The sequence below is a fragment of the Amblyraja radiata genome, chromosome 20 (genome assembly GCF_010909765.2).
Source record: "Amblyraja radiata isolate CabotCenter1 chromosome 20, sAmbRad1.1.pri, whole genome shotgun sequence".
Taxonomy (NCBI): domain Eukaryota; kingdom Metazoa; phylum Chordata; class Chondrichthyes; order Rajiformes; family Rajidae; genus Amblyraja; species Amblyraja radiata.
Genome location: NC_045975.1, coordinates 43,277,535 through 43,293,571, shown reverse-complemented (window position 1 = coordinate 43,293,571; position 16,037 = coordinate 43,277,535). Strand labels below are relative to the sequence as shown.

Genomic DNA, 16,037 nt, shown 5'->3' with positions numbered 1-16,037 from the left:
GAAAGGCGTGTGCACAGTGGAGTGTATACTGTAGAGTGTACACAGTATAGCGTGTACAGTATGGTGTGCAGGGCGGGTGTGCACAGTTTTTTGTTTTATTTGTATCAAAAAATAATCTATTTAATTTCAACACGATACAAAAACAAAAAACAAAACAAAAACCGTGGTGACATACCCACCACCATATTACAAAATCATCAAACAACGATGTTATAAATATTCTAATACCTACTATACAATCCCGGAAAAGGGGCAAGCATTTGGCTCGGACAGAGCCCTCTTCCGCCTGTCGCCGTGACTCGCGGATGGCCAGCTTGGCCAGGCCCAGGAGCAACCCAACCAGGACATCTTCAGCCCTGCCCACTCCCTAGATCCTATCATCAGTCCTTCGGTCACTGGCAGCAGACCCACTCCTCCCCTTGGTGGACCCTAGGTGGAGTGGCAGTGCTCCTTGCCCTCCTGTCCCTGGCTACAAGGGACGCTCTACTGGTCCTTCTACCCTCAACAGGAACGACGCTGCTCTTGGTCTTGGTGCCCTTCTCCAGGTCGCCCAAGAAGGTATTCCCTTGCTCCTCCCCCTCCTTCTGAGGATGAGGTTCAGCGTACTGGTGAGCCCGTTTGGCCACCGAAGGGAGGCCGGTCTGGGCCGATGTTGGGCTCCTTCGGTGGCCGTGATGAACTCGCGGATCTCCTCCACTGAAATGAATGTAGTGGCATCAGGGGGAGCGAGAACATCCATTGACTCATTGCCTGAGGAGTCCCCATCCACCTGCTCACTGCAGATGGAGTCACCATCCCCAACTCCGGACACACCCTTAGTGGTCGATACTCCCGCCCCACCCTGTGCAGCTCTGCCCCACCCGCTGGTCTCTCCTCCACCTCAGTCCCCACCCTGGGACCAGTGGTAGAGGGGCCTTCCCCAGATGTACTCGTAGAGTCGAGACCATCGACTACCCCTCCCCCAGTTGGGCCCAGAGAGGACACTGGTGCACCAGACTCAGGGTGTCCCTCTGGAGCCAGGTCCTGAGGGAGAGAAGGGCTGGTTTCCCCTACCCCCTCCCCGCCTACAGTCTAACTCCAGAGGTGTGCTCTGCGCCTCATCCTGGGTGTGTAGCTCCTGGGCTTCCTCTGGTGCCTGATGCAGGACTCCCCCCCCAACAGGAAACTCCCCCTGCTCCATATCACCTGCGTGGTCCCCATCGCCACCCTCCTCAGAATCCCCTCCAGAACATGGGACCGGGGCCGGGTGTGCACAGTGGAGTGTGTACAGTAGAGTGTACACGGTATAGTGTGCAGGGCGGGTGTGTACAGTAGAGTGTACACAGCATAGTGTGCAGGGCGGGTGTGCACAGTGGAGTTTACACAGTAGTGTACACGGTATAGTGTGCAGGGCGGGTGTGCGCAGTGGAGTGTACACGGTGGAGTGTACACGGTATAGTGTATACAATATAGTGTGCAGGGCAGGTGTGCACAGTAGAGTGTACACGGTATAGTGTGCCGAGTGGCGTGCCCCGTGAGTGGGTTGCGGCAGGGGAAGGCGCTTGCAATGGAAGGAGGGGGCGGCAGACGTCGCTCTGCACGAACTGGCCGCTCTTTGCTGACCACCCCGGCTGGCATTTAAAAGTCACGTCATGTTACTTTTTTTTGGGAACCATAAAAAAAAACCTAATTGATGGAGATGATTTTCCAGACCGTTCATTAATCGTGTGATTTGCTTTATGTTAAATGACCTCAAAGCCAGTAAACCCGTATCGACTGTTTCACGTGATATATAACTTTGTGAATGAACGCCGACGTCAATGGCAGGGAGAGGCACTGAATGACAGAGTGGTGCGGGCTGGGTGTATGATTGGCAGAGCGCTGACGAGCGACACCCACTCGTAGCGCAGCGCCAGAGCCGGCGGTGGGGGCTATAAAAGGATAGGTGCTGGGCAGCCAACAGCCAAGCTAAAGCAGACACTTGCTTCCTCAATTCTTCCCAAAGAAAGGCATTGTCCAGGTAAGGGGGAGCTGTTTGCTGCATCTCTATGCATGTTTGTGAAAATGTGTAAGAACTCTTGGTTATTCTACAAGCTTGGCTTGTGTTTGCTGTACTTCCATTGGACTTTTGCAGTTATGTGAAAACTTTGACATTATTTCAGGTAGACTCGAAATCCTTATTTTGAAGGATTATTGATCTTCCTTAAACTAGAGGGATGCTGAGTTGAGCTCCAAGATATTATTTCCATTGAGGTTTATTCATCGGGGCAGATTTACCGCGAACCATTTAATGTTTTTCAACGTGTGGGAATATATCTCACTATAGCGCCCAGTGTGCTTCGTGTTATAATTTGCATGTAAGTCTTTTTTTGTTTTGGGAAATAATTTGCAACGCCCGAATTTGACAAAAAATACCAAGTCATCTATCCTTATCGCCCGCATTAGATTCGGCAAGTACAAGCAATAAAAATAGTTGAAGTAACAAAATGTAAAGAGCATTTTGTGGAGACGTTTTGCACAGATGGCCTGGCCATTCGGGCTGCATTTCTGTCTTCTCCCGTCACTTTAACCACATTCCGAGCCCTTTTCCAAATGGTGATTGAGGGCAGTGAATGTGGACGGATCCCGGCGGAACGGCCGCAATGAGAGTGGGCAGAAAGAACATTGGCCACACTCTCAGTTTCATTAAATTACTGCTACAGTGTTTTCAGAATCGCGTCCTTGCCATGTAGCCGAACCTTGACGAGCGGGGCCGAACTCTAATCCCATTAGCGAAATTGATAATTCATTATACAATCCATTACTTAAACGGGCAAGTCTCATCGATTGTGATATGTAACAGGACAGCTGAGTGGAAGTGCAATTATCAGCCAGAGAGAGATGTGGTCGGGCAGAAGCAAATGTTTCTTCCCATATCCTCCGTGTCCGAGTGAAGATGCCAAGAGAACAAAACGCTTTATTATTAAAAGCAGAGATGACTGAAACCTCTCCGGGTCAGGCAGCATTAGTGGCAATGAAACACATTGATCAGTTCATAGCTACCTGCAGAGGGTTGGCAGTTCATCCATCCAGCTTTTAATTTAGATTCCCACCACTGCATTTCCTGTGGGGTTTTTTTTAGCACAAGTGCATGATTAATTGTTCTAACATTTTCTTTATGCACTGATGCTGATTGGGTCTTTTGCATTGGGCTCCACGCCAACAATTGCGTGTTTCATCCGGATACTGATGTTGAATCCCAACTCTGGCCGATATGAAGCAAACGGCCAGCGGTGGCGCTGTGGTGTGATGCTGGTGAAGGCGAACTGGGCTTGGGACTGTTTGTGGGATAACAATGCATTTGTCCTCTCTCCAGGAACATGGCTCTCCTCAGGATCTCCGCTTTCCTTGTGGTTTACGCCGTTTTTACATGTCAGATAAACCGCTCCAACGCAGTCCCTGTCAGGTAGGTTCTCCCTACATTCTCTGCAACTTTGCTCCGATATGTTTTAGGAAAGAATCCATTCGAGCACATCCGTTGTGTAGCAATGACTGAAGTGCTGTAATAGCTAGAACATTTCATTGAAGTGTCTGGATACCAAAGGTTGCAATCATCGCACTGTTCATTCTGAGCAATCAATAGAACAAAAACAAAGCGGCAATGTTTAAAAGGTGTTGTTTCCTATTTATGTAATGCATTTTGCAAATAAGTCAAAGAGTAATTGGGAACAGAATTATAAAAATATCTAGCAGAGGGGGAAGCTGAATATCTAGCAGAATATCTGAATATCTAGCAGAGGGGGAAGCTGAAGGAGGGGGTCATGTTTATCAGGGATTCCAATATTCGTTTTGTTGTTGTTGTTGAATTACTTAGATGGCGATAAGTATTGTTTTCAATCGGGGCCACGGTTAGCGCGGGGTAAGAAAGAGGCTTCGGTTTCAGCTGCTGCTCCGGAGCCTCAGTGCAAATCTCTCTCGTTGTGCAGGGCGGGCCGACCGGGGACATCCTCTGGATGTGTCCTAATCTCTCGTGGGTGAAAATGACAGAACTAAGGCATTGTTTCATAATTCCGGGGGGTTTATCATTGACTGCAGGCCAGAACGGTGTCCTTTCCTGTAGAAACCAAGCGCTGCAGTTGCAGGTTTACACCACAGATAGACACAAAGTGCTGGAGTACTTGATATCCTTTCCTCCCTCACTCAGGATTGCAAGAGTCCGAGACAGCAGCAGCTCTGTGCTGACTGACTGCACATGTTTCCCACATTCCGGCATAGACTGGAACTTTGGGACTTTGTGCAAAGCTGCTCGATACACGCAAATCTTTGCATAGAAAGCCACAGAGTGCTGGAGTAACTCAGCGGGCCAGGCAGCATCTCCGGAGAGCACGGATAGGCGATATTTGGGGTCCCTTCCGGTTGTGGTAGGGAGGAAAACGCTGGAAGAGGAGTGGGGACGGGACACCTTCACTACAATCAGTCTGACCCGGAACTTCAGCTATCCATGTTCTCCACAGATGATGCATGACCCGTTGAGTTACCCCAGCACTTTGTGGCTTTTATGTTGTTGTAAACCAGCATCTGCAGTTCCTCGTGTCGACATTTACTTGCATAGAACCTTCGGTGTCTCAAAGTGTTTCAGGACCAATGAGACCCAGCATGATAATATATTTAACCCGCAGTGGGATAAATGGCCAGGTAATTAATTACAGGACGATAAATAACATTACAGCACCTGAGCGGATCGCTCCTCCATTTGTTAAATAATGCCTGGAGTCTGTTCACACCCACCCGAGAGCGAGTGGGACTGGCCACTCTCTGTACAGACAGCAATGCCCCGTCGCTGTCGCTACAGTACGTGCTCATGAGTCCGGCATGCTGCTTAATTGCTGACTCAGCGCTAAAGCGCCACCGCGAAGCCAGGACTAAACTCGGTGCCAAGAAATCACGCAATGGAGGCTGCGTGCCTGATATTTAATAGCGAGGAGGGCGTTTTGCTTCAGATCTCCGGGTAGCAGTGAGGTCTACAGTATGTGTATGTCCAGGCTTGTATACTCCTGCCCTTCCAGTCGGTGTGTTGATCCCACGCTGATGCTGCTGCCGCACGGCGCCGGAGACCCGGGTTCGATCCTGGCCTCGGGTGCTGTCTATGTGGAGTTTGCACGTTCTTCCGTTTGACCGCGTGGGTTTCTCCCGGGTGCTCCGGTTTCCTGCCACATCCTAAAGCTGTGCGAGGCCCTGTGTAAATTGCCCCTAGTATGTAGCGAGTGGATGAGAAAGTGGGATAGCATAGAACTAGTGTGGAAGGGTGATCGTGGGCCGAAGTGCCTGTTTCCATGATGTTTCACTAAACGACACCGGATGTGCAAATGCAAAGCTATATGTACTGCAACTGATTGTGAGGTTGTGATTTAGAGCGATGCTGGAGTCATCGGCGGACAGGGTGGCGCTGAATGACTACGAGATCCGACGGCTTCTGAATGCGCTGGTGAAGGAGTTCATGCAGATGATGGCGGAGGAACTGGAGCAACAAGTGCCTGCTGCCAACAGGTAAGAGGGACGCCTTCATCTGCGTCGTCCTCCGGTGCTGGGTATGGCCTCGGTAAACCTGTTCTTAAATAAGTCGAGTGTTCCCGAGCAGAGACCCTCTCTGTGGCTGATTGTGGAGTGAAAGCATCGCCATGTTGCTTCATCGTGTCAACAAAGTCTTGGTAGTTGTTGGGCCATTGGTTTGGCCCCTGATGGTTCACCTGGATTCATTCCACCAAAGTCAACGCAAAGGGCATATGTTTGGCATTTTGAGCGAATGAGTAGATATATTTGGGTCAAAAGGTATGTTTTTAATAACCAGAATAGCGCCAAATAAGTTCAGTTATCATAACTTTAAGGTTGAGCTATGCTTGCAAATTACGATAAACTAACAAGGAATGTTCTGCATGGATCAAGACGTGGATGCGAGTTGTTTTGCAATGTTGATGAATGCATGGACCAGCTTTATATGAAGCTGTTGTGTTACGTTTCGGATCGACAGATAACGGAAAACGCATGCCCGTCTGTCTGTTTGTCTTTGCAACATCCGTTGATATAACCGGAATGGCCGGCAGAAGTAGCGAGCATTGGTCTCCCAAATACGGTGCATGTAGCAATTCCCTGTTCGAGACTTGGAAGGGCGGTAGGCCCCGAGCGTGTACACACCGAATGGCCTACTCCTGCATCTATTTTCTATTTTTTCTATGTTTGACCTGCATGATCCGCATGCGTTGTCATGAGATTGTCTTTTTGCATGTTTTTTTTTCTGCAGCTTGGATAGTCCCATTGTCAAACGGTGCACGAGTCTGAGCACTTGTGTGGTGGGAAAGTTGTCCCAGGAATTGTACAAATTGCAAACCATCCAGCGTACGGACGTGGGGGCGGCGACTCCCGGCAAGAAAAGAACCATTCCCACCAGGCTGGAAAACGAACTCTATGCAACATACGGAGAGGCATTTAAAAGCGCCTGATCGATTCTTGTGATGCATGGATCTCAAATGCTTGAGCGATAGAGAGCCCGACTAAGCGCTTTGTTTTGTTTCGCCTCGGTTTGTGACACAGAATGCTAGACCTGGACATGCATTAGAACAGCATCTTAATAAACAATTACTTTTGCTTCAAAGTTGATTTTTTCATTATATCGTTTGATCATCCTTCGTGTCTATGCAGTGTGCCGTTAAATTGAATGCTTTTCGTTTGTGCATGCAATTTGTTCAATAAACTTATTTTTCTACCAGAAATTATGTTTTTTTGCGACTGAGGGATTTTAGCTGCTAAGATGTTTGATGTTTCATTGAACAATTTAATAAGCAGTCTAACAAATGCCCAGTAAATTACTTTAGAAAAACGCCAATACGCTTCTTAATTTATATTTAAATATCATGTTTAATTGCAGCCAAATGACACGAATAAAACAAGCCCAATGACAATTAGTTGTCACTTCAAAAAATGATTTTATTTCTCAGCTAAATTATGCGATTTTGATGTCGGGTCTTAGATAGTGTAGCGTTAACACAGTGTCGTTGTAATTGATGTGTCGTATTAACTGAACACAGACTAAAATGTTTCTTAGCAGGTAAGAATGAATCTTTTTGATTAAACTCCCCCCCCCCCCCCCAAAAAAAACCTCCCCTGTAAGATCGAACCGTTCCCTGGAGGAAGGTGTCTATCTGTAGCGGTCAGACGCAGCGCATTGTCCAGTTTGTCCACTCTCAGCCCAGGACAAATCACGAACCGACTCCGATGTCCTTTTAGTAAATACTGCAGACTTAATGCCCACAAAAAGCAGAATCACAGCAGCTAACTTCAGATATCATAATATCAACGTTCTTTAGTTACTTTCTTTCAAATACTGTTTGCATTAGTTGTGGATACAAGGAACTGCAGGTGCTGGAATTCGGGCGAAACACAAAGTGCTGGAGAGACTAGCAGATCAGGAGGGAATGGATTTAGACTGAAAGCCATCGCCCGTACATTCCCTCCACAGATGCTGCCTGACCCGCTGACTTCCTCCGGCGCACTTATATTTTGACGACTTGAGTCAAAATATAATTGAAATAAAAATGGAAGTGGGCCCCCTAGAGGAGGAAGGGGGTGAAGGAAGGTGGGTTAGGGTGGGTGTGGAGTAGACCATGAACACCAACCTCAACTGTGGGCCGAATGGACTGTCTCCCTGCTGTAAGTAATCACCTTCGGTTCCTCACTAGACCGCACCGTTTAACCGTAAAATGATTGGGATTAAAATAAAGGGATGGGGGAGTAATTTGGTGTGCACATGTCTGCATGTGGTTTAATGGATGATCTTTCTTCTCCACCACCCCTCTCTTCCCCCCCCCCCCCCCTCCCCTCCCACGGTGGGCAGCGTCCCCGTGGAGAAGCGAGCCTGTAAAACAGCCACGTGTGCCACTCACCGCCTCGCCGACTTCCTCAGCCGGACGGGAGGAATGGGAAACAGCGACTTTGTCCCAACCGATGTCGGAGCCAACACCTTCGGAAGGCGAAGAAGGAGCGTCCAGCTGTAGATTATTTCAGGGAACTGGTAAAGAATTGCTTAGATTTTTGAATTCCCTCCAGTTCGCGGATTGTGCATGATCCCGTTTCAATGCTGTAACTCACCACCTTGCCCTTAGTCGCCCCGCAGTCACCAGGAACTGCAGGTGCTGGAACCTGGAGCAAAGCACAAAGTGCCGGAGGAACACGGCGGGTCGGGCAGGGGGGGGGGGGGGGGGGGGGGGGGGGAGGGAGGTAGTAGGTGGGAGAATTGTGTGCATATTGGTGGATAGAGATGGGAACGGGTGCCGTTGGGAGCTGAACTATCCAACTAGAGTACTGGCAGAATGTGAGGTAGATGGCGTGATCAACCCCTGTAATACTGACAAACACACTCGGAAGATCAAGTCTGAACAAGGTTCTCTGATCTCCAGAGATGCTGCCTGGCCCGTTAATTCAGTCCAGGACTCCAGAGATGCTGTCTGTTCCGCTGAGTTACTCCAGCACTTTGTGTCTATCTTCCGGTTAAACCAGCATCTGCACTTCCTCCCTAGGTCAATACTTGATGGCTGATCCTCTGAATCTTATATTGCAGGCAGACAACAATACCTGACGAGGCAAAGTTCTTCCCTACCGATAGATGGCGCTTGGCTTGCTTCCTTCATCGCCGGAGCTCAGAGAACAATTACGCTTGGAACTTGTTACACATTTCTGTTTAAGGACTGTCAAAATTTTGTTTTTATTTTGTTTCCAATGCCCATCCTGTTAATCCCCCTTGCTATTATATCAATTACTTCCTAAATGTATCGTAGAGCAAGTGGGTTTTACACCACATCAGGTTTTCTACCACCGATATTTGATGGTCTGTACATGAGTTATTTAATCCCGCTTGGGCACAGTGCGCAAATGTGACTTTCAGCTGTGTGCTGTTAGAACTTGGTCTCGATCAGAATCTCGGGGATATGGTCAATGTTGCCTCTCAAGGCATGTATGTAAAATACTGTGTGTTGTGCCTTGATGTAAAACGCTATAAATTACATGATTGTACAGTATATTAATGACACCTTAAATATTGTATCAATTGTGACATTCGCAAGATTAAAATATTTTCGATATATTGAAGTTGGCATGAAGTTTACATAGGTACAACCCTGCTTAGAGCGCGGAGTTTGCTGTGTTAAAGCTGGTGTCACACAGTCATACAGCACGAAAACAGGCCCTTCGGCCTAACTTGTCCATGCCTACACTGCCCCACCTGCCGCGTTTGGCCCATTTCTCCCTGAACCTTTCCTATCCATGTACCTGGTCAAATGTCTTTAAAAATATGTCATATTTAATACTCTTGACTGTCAGTCACTTGAACGTTAAGGCGACTTGGGAGCATTAAAGATGTGGTCCCAAAGAAGGATTCAGATTTCAGATGTTCCTTGCGCCCCACCCCGATACTGCGGACCCGGGGGACGTCTAGGATTCTGAGAACCGTACATTGCTCTTTTCCACATCATTAGACTGAACATGACTCATCATCGTGTCTATCTATCTTCGGTGAAAACCAGCATCTGGAGATCCTCCCTATACACACCGTGACCGGGATTCTACACGATTCTTGCAACCCGAGGCTTGGGGGTCTTCGCTTATTCACAAACTTACCCGCTAACTTACACCAGGGCCTTCAAGATTTCACAATCAAGTCGGAAGAAGGGTCTCGATCCCAGGATAACATTCCGAGGTAACTTTCCCTTTACTAAATATCCCCCAAAACCCAATTCATTTTACCAAACGGGTCATTCAACGTAAAATGTGAAATTCGCCCCGGAATATTGATTTACTTGGCACATATAGGAGCCGGAGTATCTCCTCGCAGCTCTGTGTCTGTAGAGTTGGATGCGAGCGGGCATGGCAGCCCACGTTAGGCAGTGATCTGAGATGACTCCTTTCCAATCAGACATCATGTGGTCTTAGATGGTCAACGTGGAAGCGGCGGACGTTTGCACCGGGCGGGGCAGGTGTAAGGTGGAAGCGGCGGACGTTTGCACCGGGCAGGGCAGGTGTAAGGGAGGGGTGGCTGGCTTGTGCGGTAGCTCACCCCATGCCCCTTCCTTCCCTCTGCTCTACATGTACTGTGTGGACTATTCAACCCCACGCCAACAGCTCCCTCTCCATCCCAGTGGCGATGTTGCATCTGAAAGATTAATTGATTGAAACATACAGCATGGAAACAGGCTCTTCAGCCCATCGATCCCACTTCGACCATCGATCACCCCGTACACAGCAGTTCTATGTCATCCCGCTTTCTCATCCACTCCCTACACATTATGGACATTTACAGAGAGGCCAATTAACCTACCGGAGCATCCGGGGAAACCGGAGCCCCCCGAAGCAAACCCACACGGTCACAGCGGGGAACGTGCAAACTTGCTGGAGTAACTCAGCAGGACGGGCAGCATCTCTGGAGAGTCGGGTCGAGTTTCGGGACGAAACGTTGCCTATTTCCCTCGCTCCGTAGATGCTGCTGCACCCGCCGAGTTTCTCCAGCATTTTTGTCTACCTTCGATTTTCCAGCATCTGCAGTTCCTTCTTAAACAACGGATCAAGGAAATCTTCCAAACAATTTTTCACTGCGAAAGTCAATATGAGAGAATAATGACACATCACTGTTGTGTTGTGAGTCCGCCCCGGTGCTTCATTGATGCAGTCACTCATTCATGCACATCATGCCTCCAAGTGACCTTGTCACCTCACCCAGTCTGTCTACAATAGCGATAGATTCAACGAGAGACCACACACAGAGACAGGACCTGTGACCATATTGCCCATCAAATATATACTGACGCACCCCTATTTATCCACGCTTGATCCATACCCTCATGTCCTGGCAAAACACGTGCTTGTCCAGGTAATTGGTAACTTCCGTGAGAAGCTCTGCTTCCACCATCAACTCAGGCAGCGCTCCACATTCTAACCACTCTCGGGGTGAAAATATTCTTCCACAAATCCACATCGTCGTGAATGTGTTTACACGGATGTTCCTGCAGCTAGGCAGATTCTATTTACATCAACGATACTTAGCTGTGTGTATTCAGAGTGACAGAAGCGTACAACACAGACACCGGCCCTTCGACCCACCTTGTCCATGCCGACCAAGTTGGCACATTGGGGTAGTCCCATTTGCCCGTATTTGGCCCGCACGCCTCTACCCCCCCCCCCCCCCCCCCCCGCCCCCTCACCTGTCCATATATCTGTACAAATGTATTTTAAAAGTCGCAGTCATCCTTATAGGAGAGGATTCTTGAATACTTGAATGTTGATATCTCCCAATGGTGAGGTCGTTTCGGCCTCAGTCTTCCTGTGTGGCGTTTGGTGGAAATCCTCTCGTCCGACATCTTGGTGCAGGGGTAGGTTAACCTGGTGGAGATACTGACCGCAAGTATCGTGAGAAGAGGTCTGGTTAGTTTTCACATTGGTCCATGGCCCCCCTGGCTCTCTTGTGAAAGGGTGTGGATCACGTGCAGGCAGAAAGATGCCTGGCATCATGTTCGGCATGGACCTTGTGGGCAGAAGGGCCTGCCCCTTGCTGGTCTGTCCCAGTTTGAGCTGGACATCATCCTGTGCCTTCTCTCAAGGCAGCGTCAACATGAAGCTGGGATTAATGATTGCTCAGTCAAGAATGAGGTTGTCTCTTGCCTCTTGGCTTTTCACACGTGCTGACACCAGCGGGAATCCTTTACCAACTGGCAGTGTGCAAGCATTGAAACAGTGATTCCTTTGGTGTATACACGTTGGATAGATGACAGCGTCCAGCTAAATGACAGTCTTTGGATTGAAATGACCTCATCAAATATTATGAGGTGATAAGAGCCTTTGAGGAGGGAGTGTCACACCACTTTTGACTTCAATGCAGCTCATTGATTAAAAATGGCTCACATTACTCACACTGTGTTGCTATCTTTGTAATTTTGGCAGAAAGCCAATTGTCCCATTGGCTACTTCTGCCCCTCTAAATCTAGACAATAATCATCACTTTTAGTCAGTTGTTTCCAGGTTGTGATGCCTATTGGTTTTCACAATAAATCTCTATGTTGCAAAACCCTGCTTACTTTAATCACTAACACATCCATCCTCCCCTCAAGGTGCTGCAGCTATTCTTCAACATTAGTTCCCCAGCCGCTGTTCCCACCCAGAAGCCAAGGTAATGGAGAGATTTGGAGCAGGGATAAGGATGGTGAAGGAATGTATTATAAGATGACATTTGCTGCCTGCATGGACACACTGCACATTCCCTCAGGATGATTTATGCTCCATTTGAAAACTTCCTTCACTGTCTTTTCATATGAAATATTGGTCTGATGCATATTACAAAAATATCCCATGCATTTTAGTCAAAGAAAGCAGGGAGTTTCCCAAGAGTCCAGGCAAATGATGACCTCTCAGCTGAAGCAACTGAACCAGATCATCCGATTATTGATTTAATTTTGGTTTCAGGAATTTGCTTAGTTAGTTTAGTTATTGTCACACGTACCGAGGTACAGTGAAAAGCTTTTGTTGTGTGTTAACCAGTCAACGGAAAGACAATACACGATTACAATTGAGCCAGTCACGGTGTACAGATGTATGGCAAAGGGAATGATGTTTAGTGCAAGGTGAAGTCTGATTAAAGATGGTCTGAGTGTGTCCACTGAGGTAAACAGTAGCTCAGGACTGTTCTCTAGGTGTTGGTAGGATGATTCAGTTGCCTGATAACAGCTGGGAATAAAGTGTCCCTGAATCTGGAGGAGTGCGTTTTCACTCTTCTGTACCTCTTGCCCGAATGGAGAGGGAGGCATTGGCCAGGGTGAGACTCATCCTTGATTATGATGCTGGCCTTGCCAAGGCAGCGTGAAGTGTAGATGGAGTCAATGGAAGGGAGGTTTGTTTGTTTGTGTGATGGTCTGGGCCAAAGATGCTCCGCTATAGGATCTTTGGTCTGGGCTGTTTCACTTACTTGCCTGTCATACTTCAACATGTCTGTGAATCTCCCTGGGACATATGAGAAAAGTCACATAAAGGTGTACGGTAGAGAGCATATTGACTGGGGGTTGCATCACTGTCTGGGTTCGGCAACTCAAATTCCCAGAAATGAAGGAGATTCCAAATATTGGTGAACACTGCCCGGTCCATCACGGCAGTGAGCTCCCCACCAGCGAAGGGATTCACAGGAGATGATGCCTCAAGATAGGCAGCCAGCCAAGATCGGAGACCCACACCTCCCTGGCCAGGCCACACTTTCATTTCACTCCTGCCATCGGGAAGAAGGTATAGGAGTCTAAAAACTGTATCGTCCATGTTCAGGAACAGCTTCTTCCCAACAACCCTGAGGCTGTTGAGCATTACAAATACCAACTAAACTACGAACTGGCTTGGTTCACTAGGGACTTGGGGCTTTTGTTTTGTTTTGCACTATCTTGTTTTTTTATTTATTAGACTTTATTAGACTTTTTCTGTTTGTCAGGATTACTGTGTTTACAAACATGTTATGCCGCTGTAAGTAGGAAAATCATTGACCTGTTTCGGTACACATGACAATTAAACATGACTTTCAATGCAAGTTATTTGTATATACAGTATCTTTACTTTTAAACTGAAAGTGCAACTGAGTTTACATGCAGGGACCACACTGCAACTGAAGCAGCATCTGTGGAAGGAAAAGCAGAGTTAACATTCAGATGTAAGTTCACTGACTTAAAAGGCTAATCATTTCTGGACAGATGTTGCCTGAGCACTCACATCATTCACATACATTGCAGACATTAGGATTAGTCTAATACTAAGTCTCCTTCTTATGTCGGAGTGCAGCATATCTGGGTATTTTCTTCATTGTTCAATTTTTGCTAATTTCCAGTGTTGTGGGACAGTTTAGCTAGAGCTATATGAGATTTCTGAACACAAGCCTTTAGCACAACAGTTGAAATATGGAACTCAGCGTACAGCAGGATTGATTGTCGATGCCTGTAACCTGGGTTGGGTCTGAACAGGGAGGTCTGGAACACGAGTTGGAAGTGTGTCTGGTCAGTGACTATTCTACCTTTGTCTTTTCTAGTCTACCGTTAGCACTGTATTTCTCCTGTCCTTATACCTCTTTCCTCGACTTCATCCAGAAACTCCTCCAGCCTCATCTACTGTATCCGGTGCTCCTGATGTGGGCTCCTAGATATCGGCGAGACAACGCGTAATCTTGGCGATTCTTTCACTAATCACACGCTCAATCCGCCTTGGCCTACGGGATCTCCCGGTTGCTAATTTTCCCATCCCATTCCCACACTGACCTTTCTATCCTGGGCCTCCTTCACTGTCAGAGTGAAGCCACATGCAAATTAGAGGAGCAGCATTTCATATTTCGCTTGGGCAATTTACAGCCCAGTGATATGAAGACCGATTGCTCTAACTTCAAGTACTTCCTACTGGTTCCACTGTTCGCATCTTTGTATCCCTCTCGTGAGCAGACAGGAAGTTAAGTTCCTTTCTTAAAAAAATATTTAAGTTCAGTGCGTGTTTTAGCATTTTTTAAACTTTGTTTAAAGTTAATTATTTAGATATATTGTAATTGTTAACTCGTGCTGGGGCAAGGCTTTGCTGGTGGCCAGAGTTACCAGTGGTGTTTCACGGTGCAGCTTCTGCCGGGTTTCATTCGAAGTCCAACCACGCTCAGGTCACCCACTGGGGCCAGGAACACGCGGGGGTATGGAGGAGACTCCAGTCAATCGGTGGCCAGCTATCGTGAGCAATGGGCTCAGTCAGCGAGTGCCGCCGCTCTCTTTCAGTGTAGAGCCAATGAAACAAACACGCTTTACCATGTTTACAGATAGTATGGAAACAGGCCCTTCGGCCCATGCCGATCATCGTTCACACTAGTTCAGTGTTATCCCACTTTCTCATCCACTCCCTACACACTAGGGGCAATTTACAGAGGGCCAATTAACCTGCAAACCCGCACGTCTTTATGATGTGGGAGGAAACTGGAGCATCCGGAGGAAACCACTGGGTTACAGGGAATATGTGCAAACTCCACACAGACAGCATCCAAGGTCAGGTTTGCATCTGGATGTCTTGCGCTGTGAGGCAGCAGCTCTACCAGATACGCCACTGAGCAATCTTGTAAATGTCTGTAAACGTTGATAGCTTAAAGCGGGATATCAATTCCGGCAGGACATCTATTCGTTTTCTCCAGAGATGCTGCCTGACCTGCCGAGTTACTCTAGCTTTTTGTGTGAATCAGTAGGATATCAAAATTGTGAGGCAAATTTTCTACACACAAGGATTGGGCGGCATGATGGCACAGCAGTAGAACTTCTGCAGCTTCTGACTCCAGGGTTTCATTAGAAGTCCAACCACGCTCAGGTCACCCACTGCACCAGAGACCCGGGTTCGATCCTGACTACGGGAGCTGTCTGTACGGAGTTTGTACTTTCTCCCTGTGCCCTGGGTCGGTTTTCACCGAAATCGTCAGATTCCTCCCACACTCCAAAAACGTACAGTCAGTGTGTGTGTGTGTGTGTGTGTGTGTGTGTGTGTGTGTGTGTGTGTGTGTGTGTGTGTGTGTGTGTGTGTGTGTGTGTGTGTGTGTGTGTGTGTGTTACTGTGCGGGGAACGCCGGTCGGTGCAGACTAAGAACGTTAGATAGAGTATTAATGGACTTGGCAAAGTGTAAGATACAGTATAACTAAAGATAGAAATATAGAAACATAGAAAATAGGTGCAGGAGTAGGCCATTCAGCCCTTCGAGCCTGCACCGCCATTCAATATGATCATGGCTGATCATCCAACTCAGTATCCTGTACCTGCCTTCTCTCCATACCCGCTGATCCCTTTAGCCACAAGGGCCACATCTAACTCCCTCTTAAATATAGCCAATGAACTGGCCTCAACTACCTTCTGCGGGAGAGAATTCCACAGATTCACCACTCTCTGTGTGAAAAAAGTTTTCCTCATCTCGGTCCTAAAAGATTTCCCCTTTATCCTTAAACTGTGACCCCTTGTTCTGGACTTCCCCAACATCGGGAACAATCTTCCTGCATCTAGCCTGTCCA

The 16,037-nt window shown here is 47.7% G+C and overlaps 1 protein-coding gene across 2 annotated transcripts; it reads left to right on the top strand.

Annotated features, from left to right (window-relative positions):
* The first annotated feature begins 1,919 nt into the window (after positions 1–1,919).
* On the top strand, positions 1,920–9,091 carry calcb (calcitonin related polypeptide beta). Of its 2 annotated transcripts, XM_033038500.1 has the most exons (5): positions 1,920–1,999; positions 3,335–3,424; positions 5,371–5,505; positions 7,847–8,023; positions 8,570–9,091. In XM_033038500.1, exons 2-4 carry the CDS (start codon positions 3,339–3,341, stop codon positions 8,004–8,006), a joined length of 381 nt encoding a protein of 126 aa, XP_032894391.1. In that variant the 5' UTR covers positions 1,920–1,999; positions 3,335–3,338; the 3' UTR covers positions 8,007–8,023; positions 8,570–9,091. The 2 variants fall into 2 exon arrangements, with proteins under 2 accessions (XP_032894391.1, XP_032894390.1); XM_033038499.1 differs by lacking the exons at positions 7,847–8,023; positions 8,570–9,091 and adding an exon at positions 6,257–7,082.
* Positions 9,092–16,037: the final 6,946 nt, after the last annotated feature.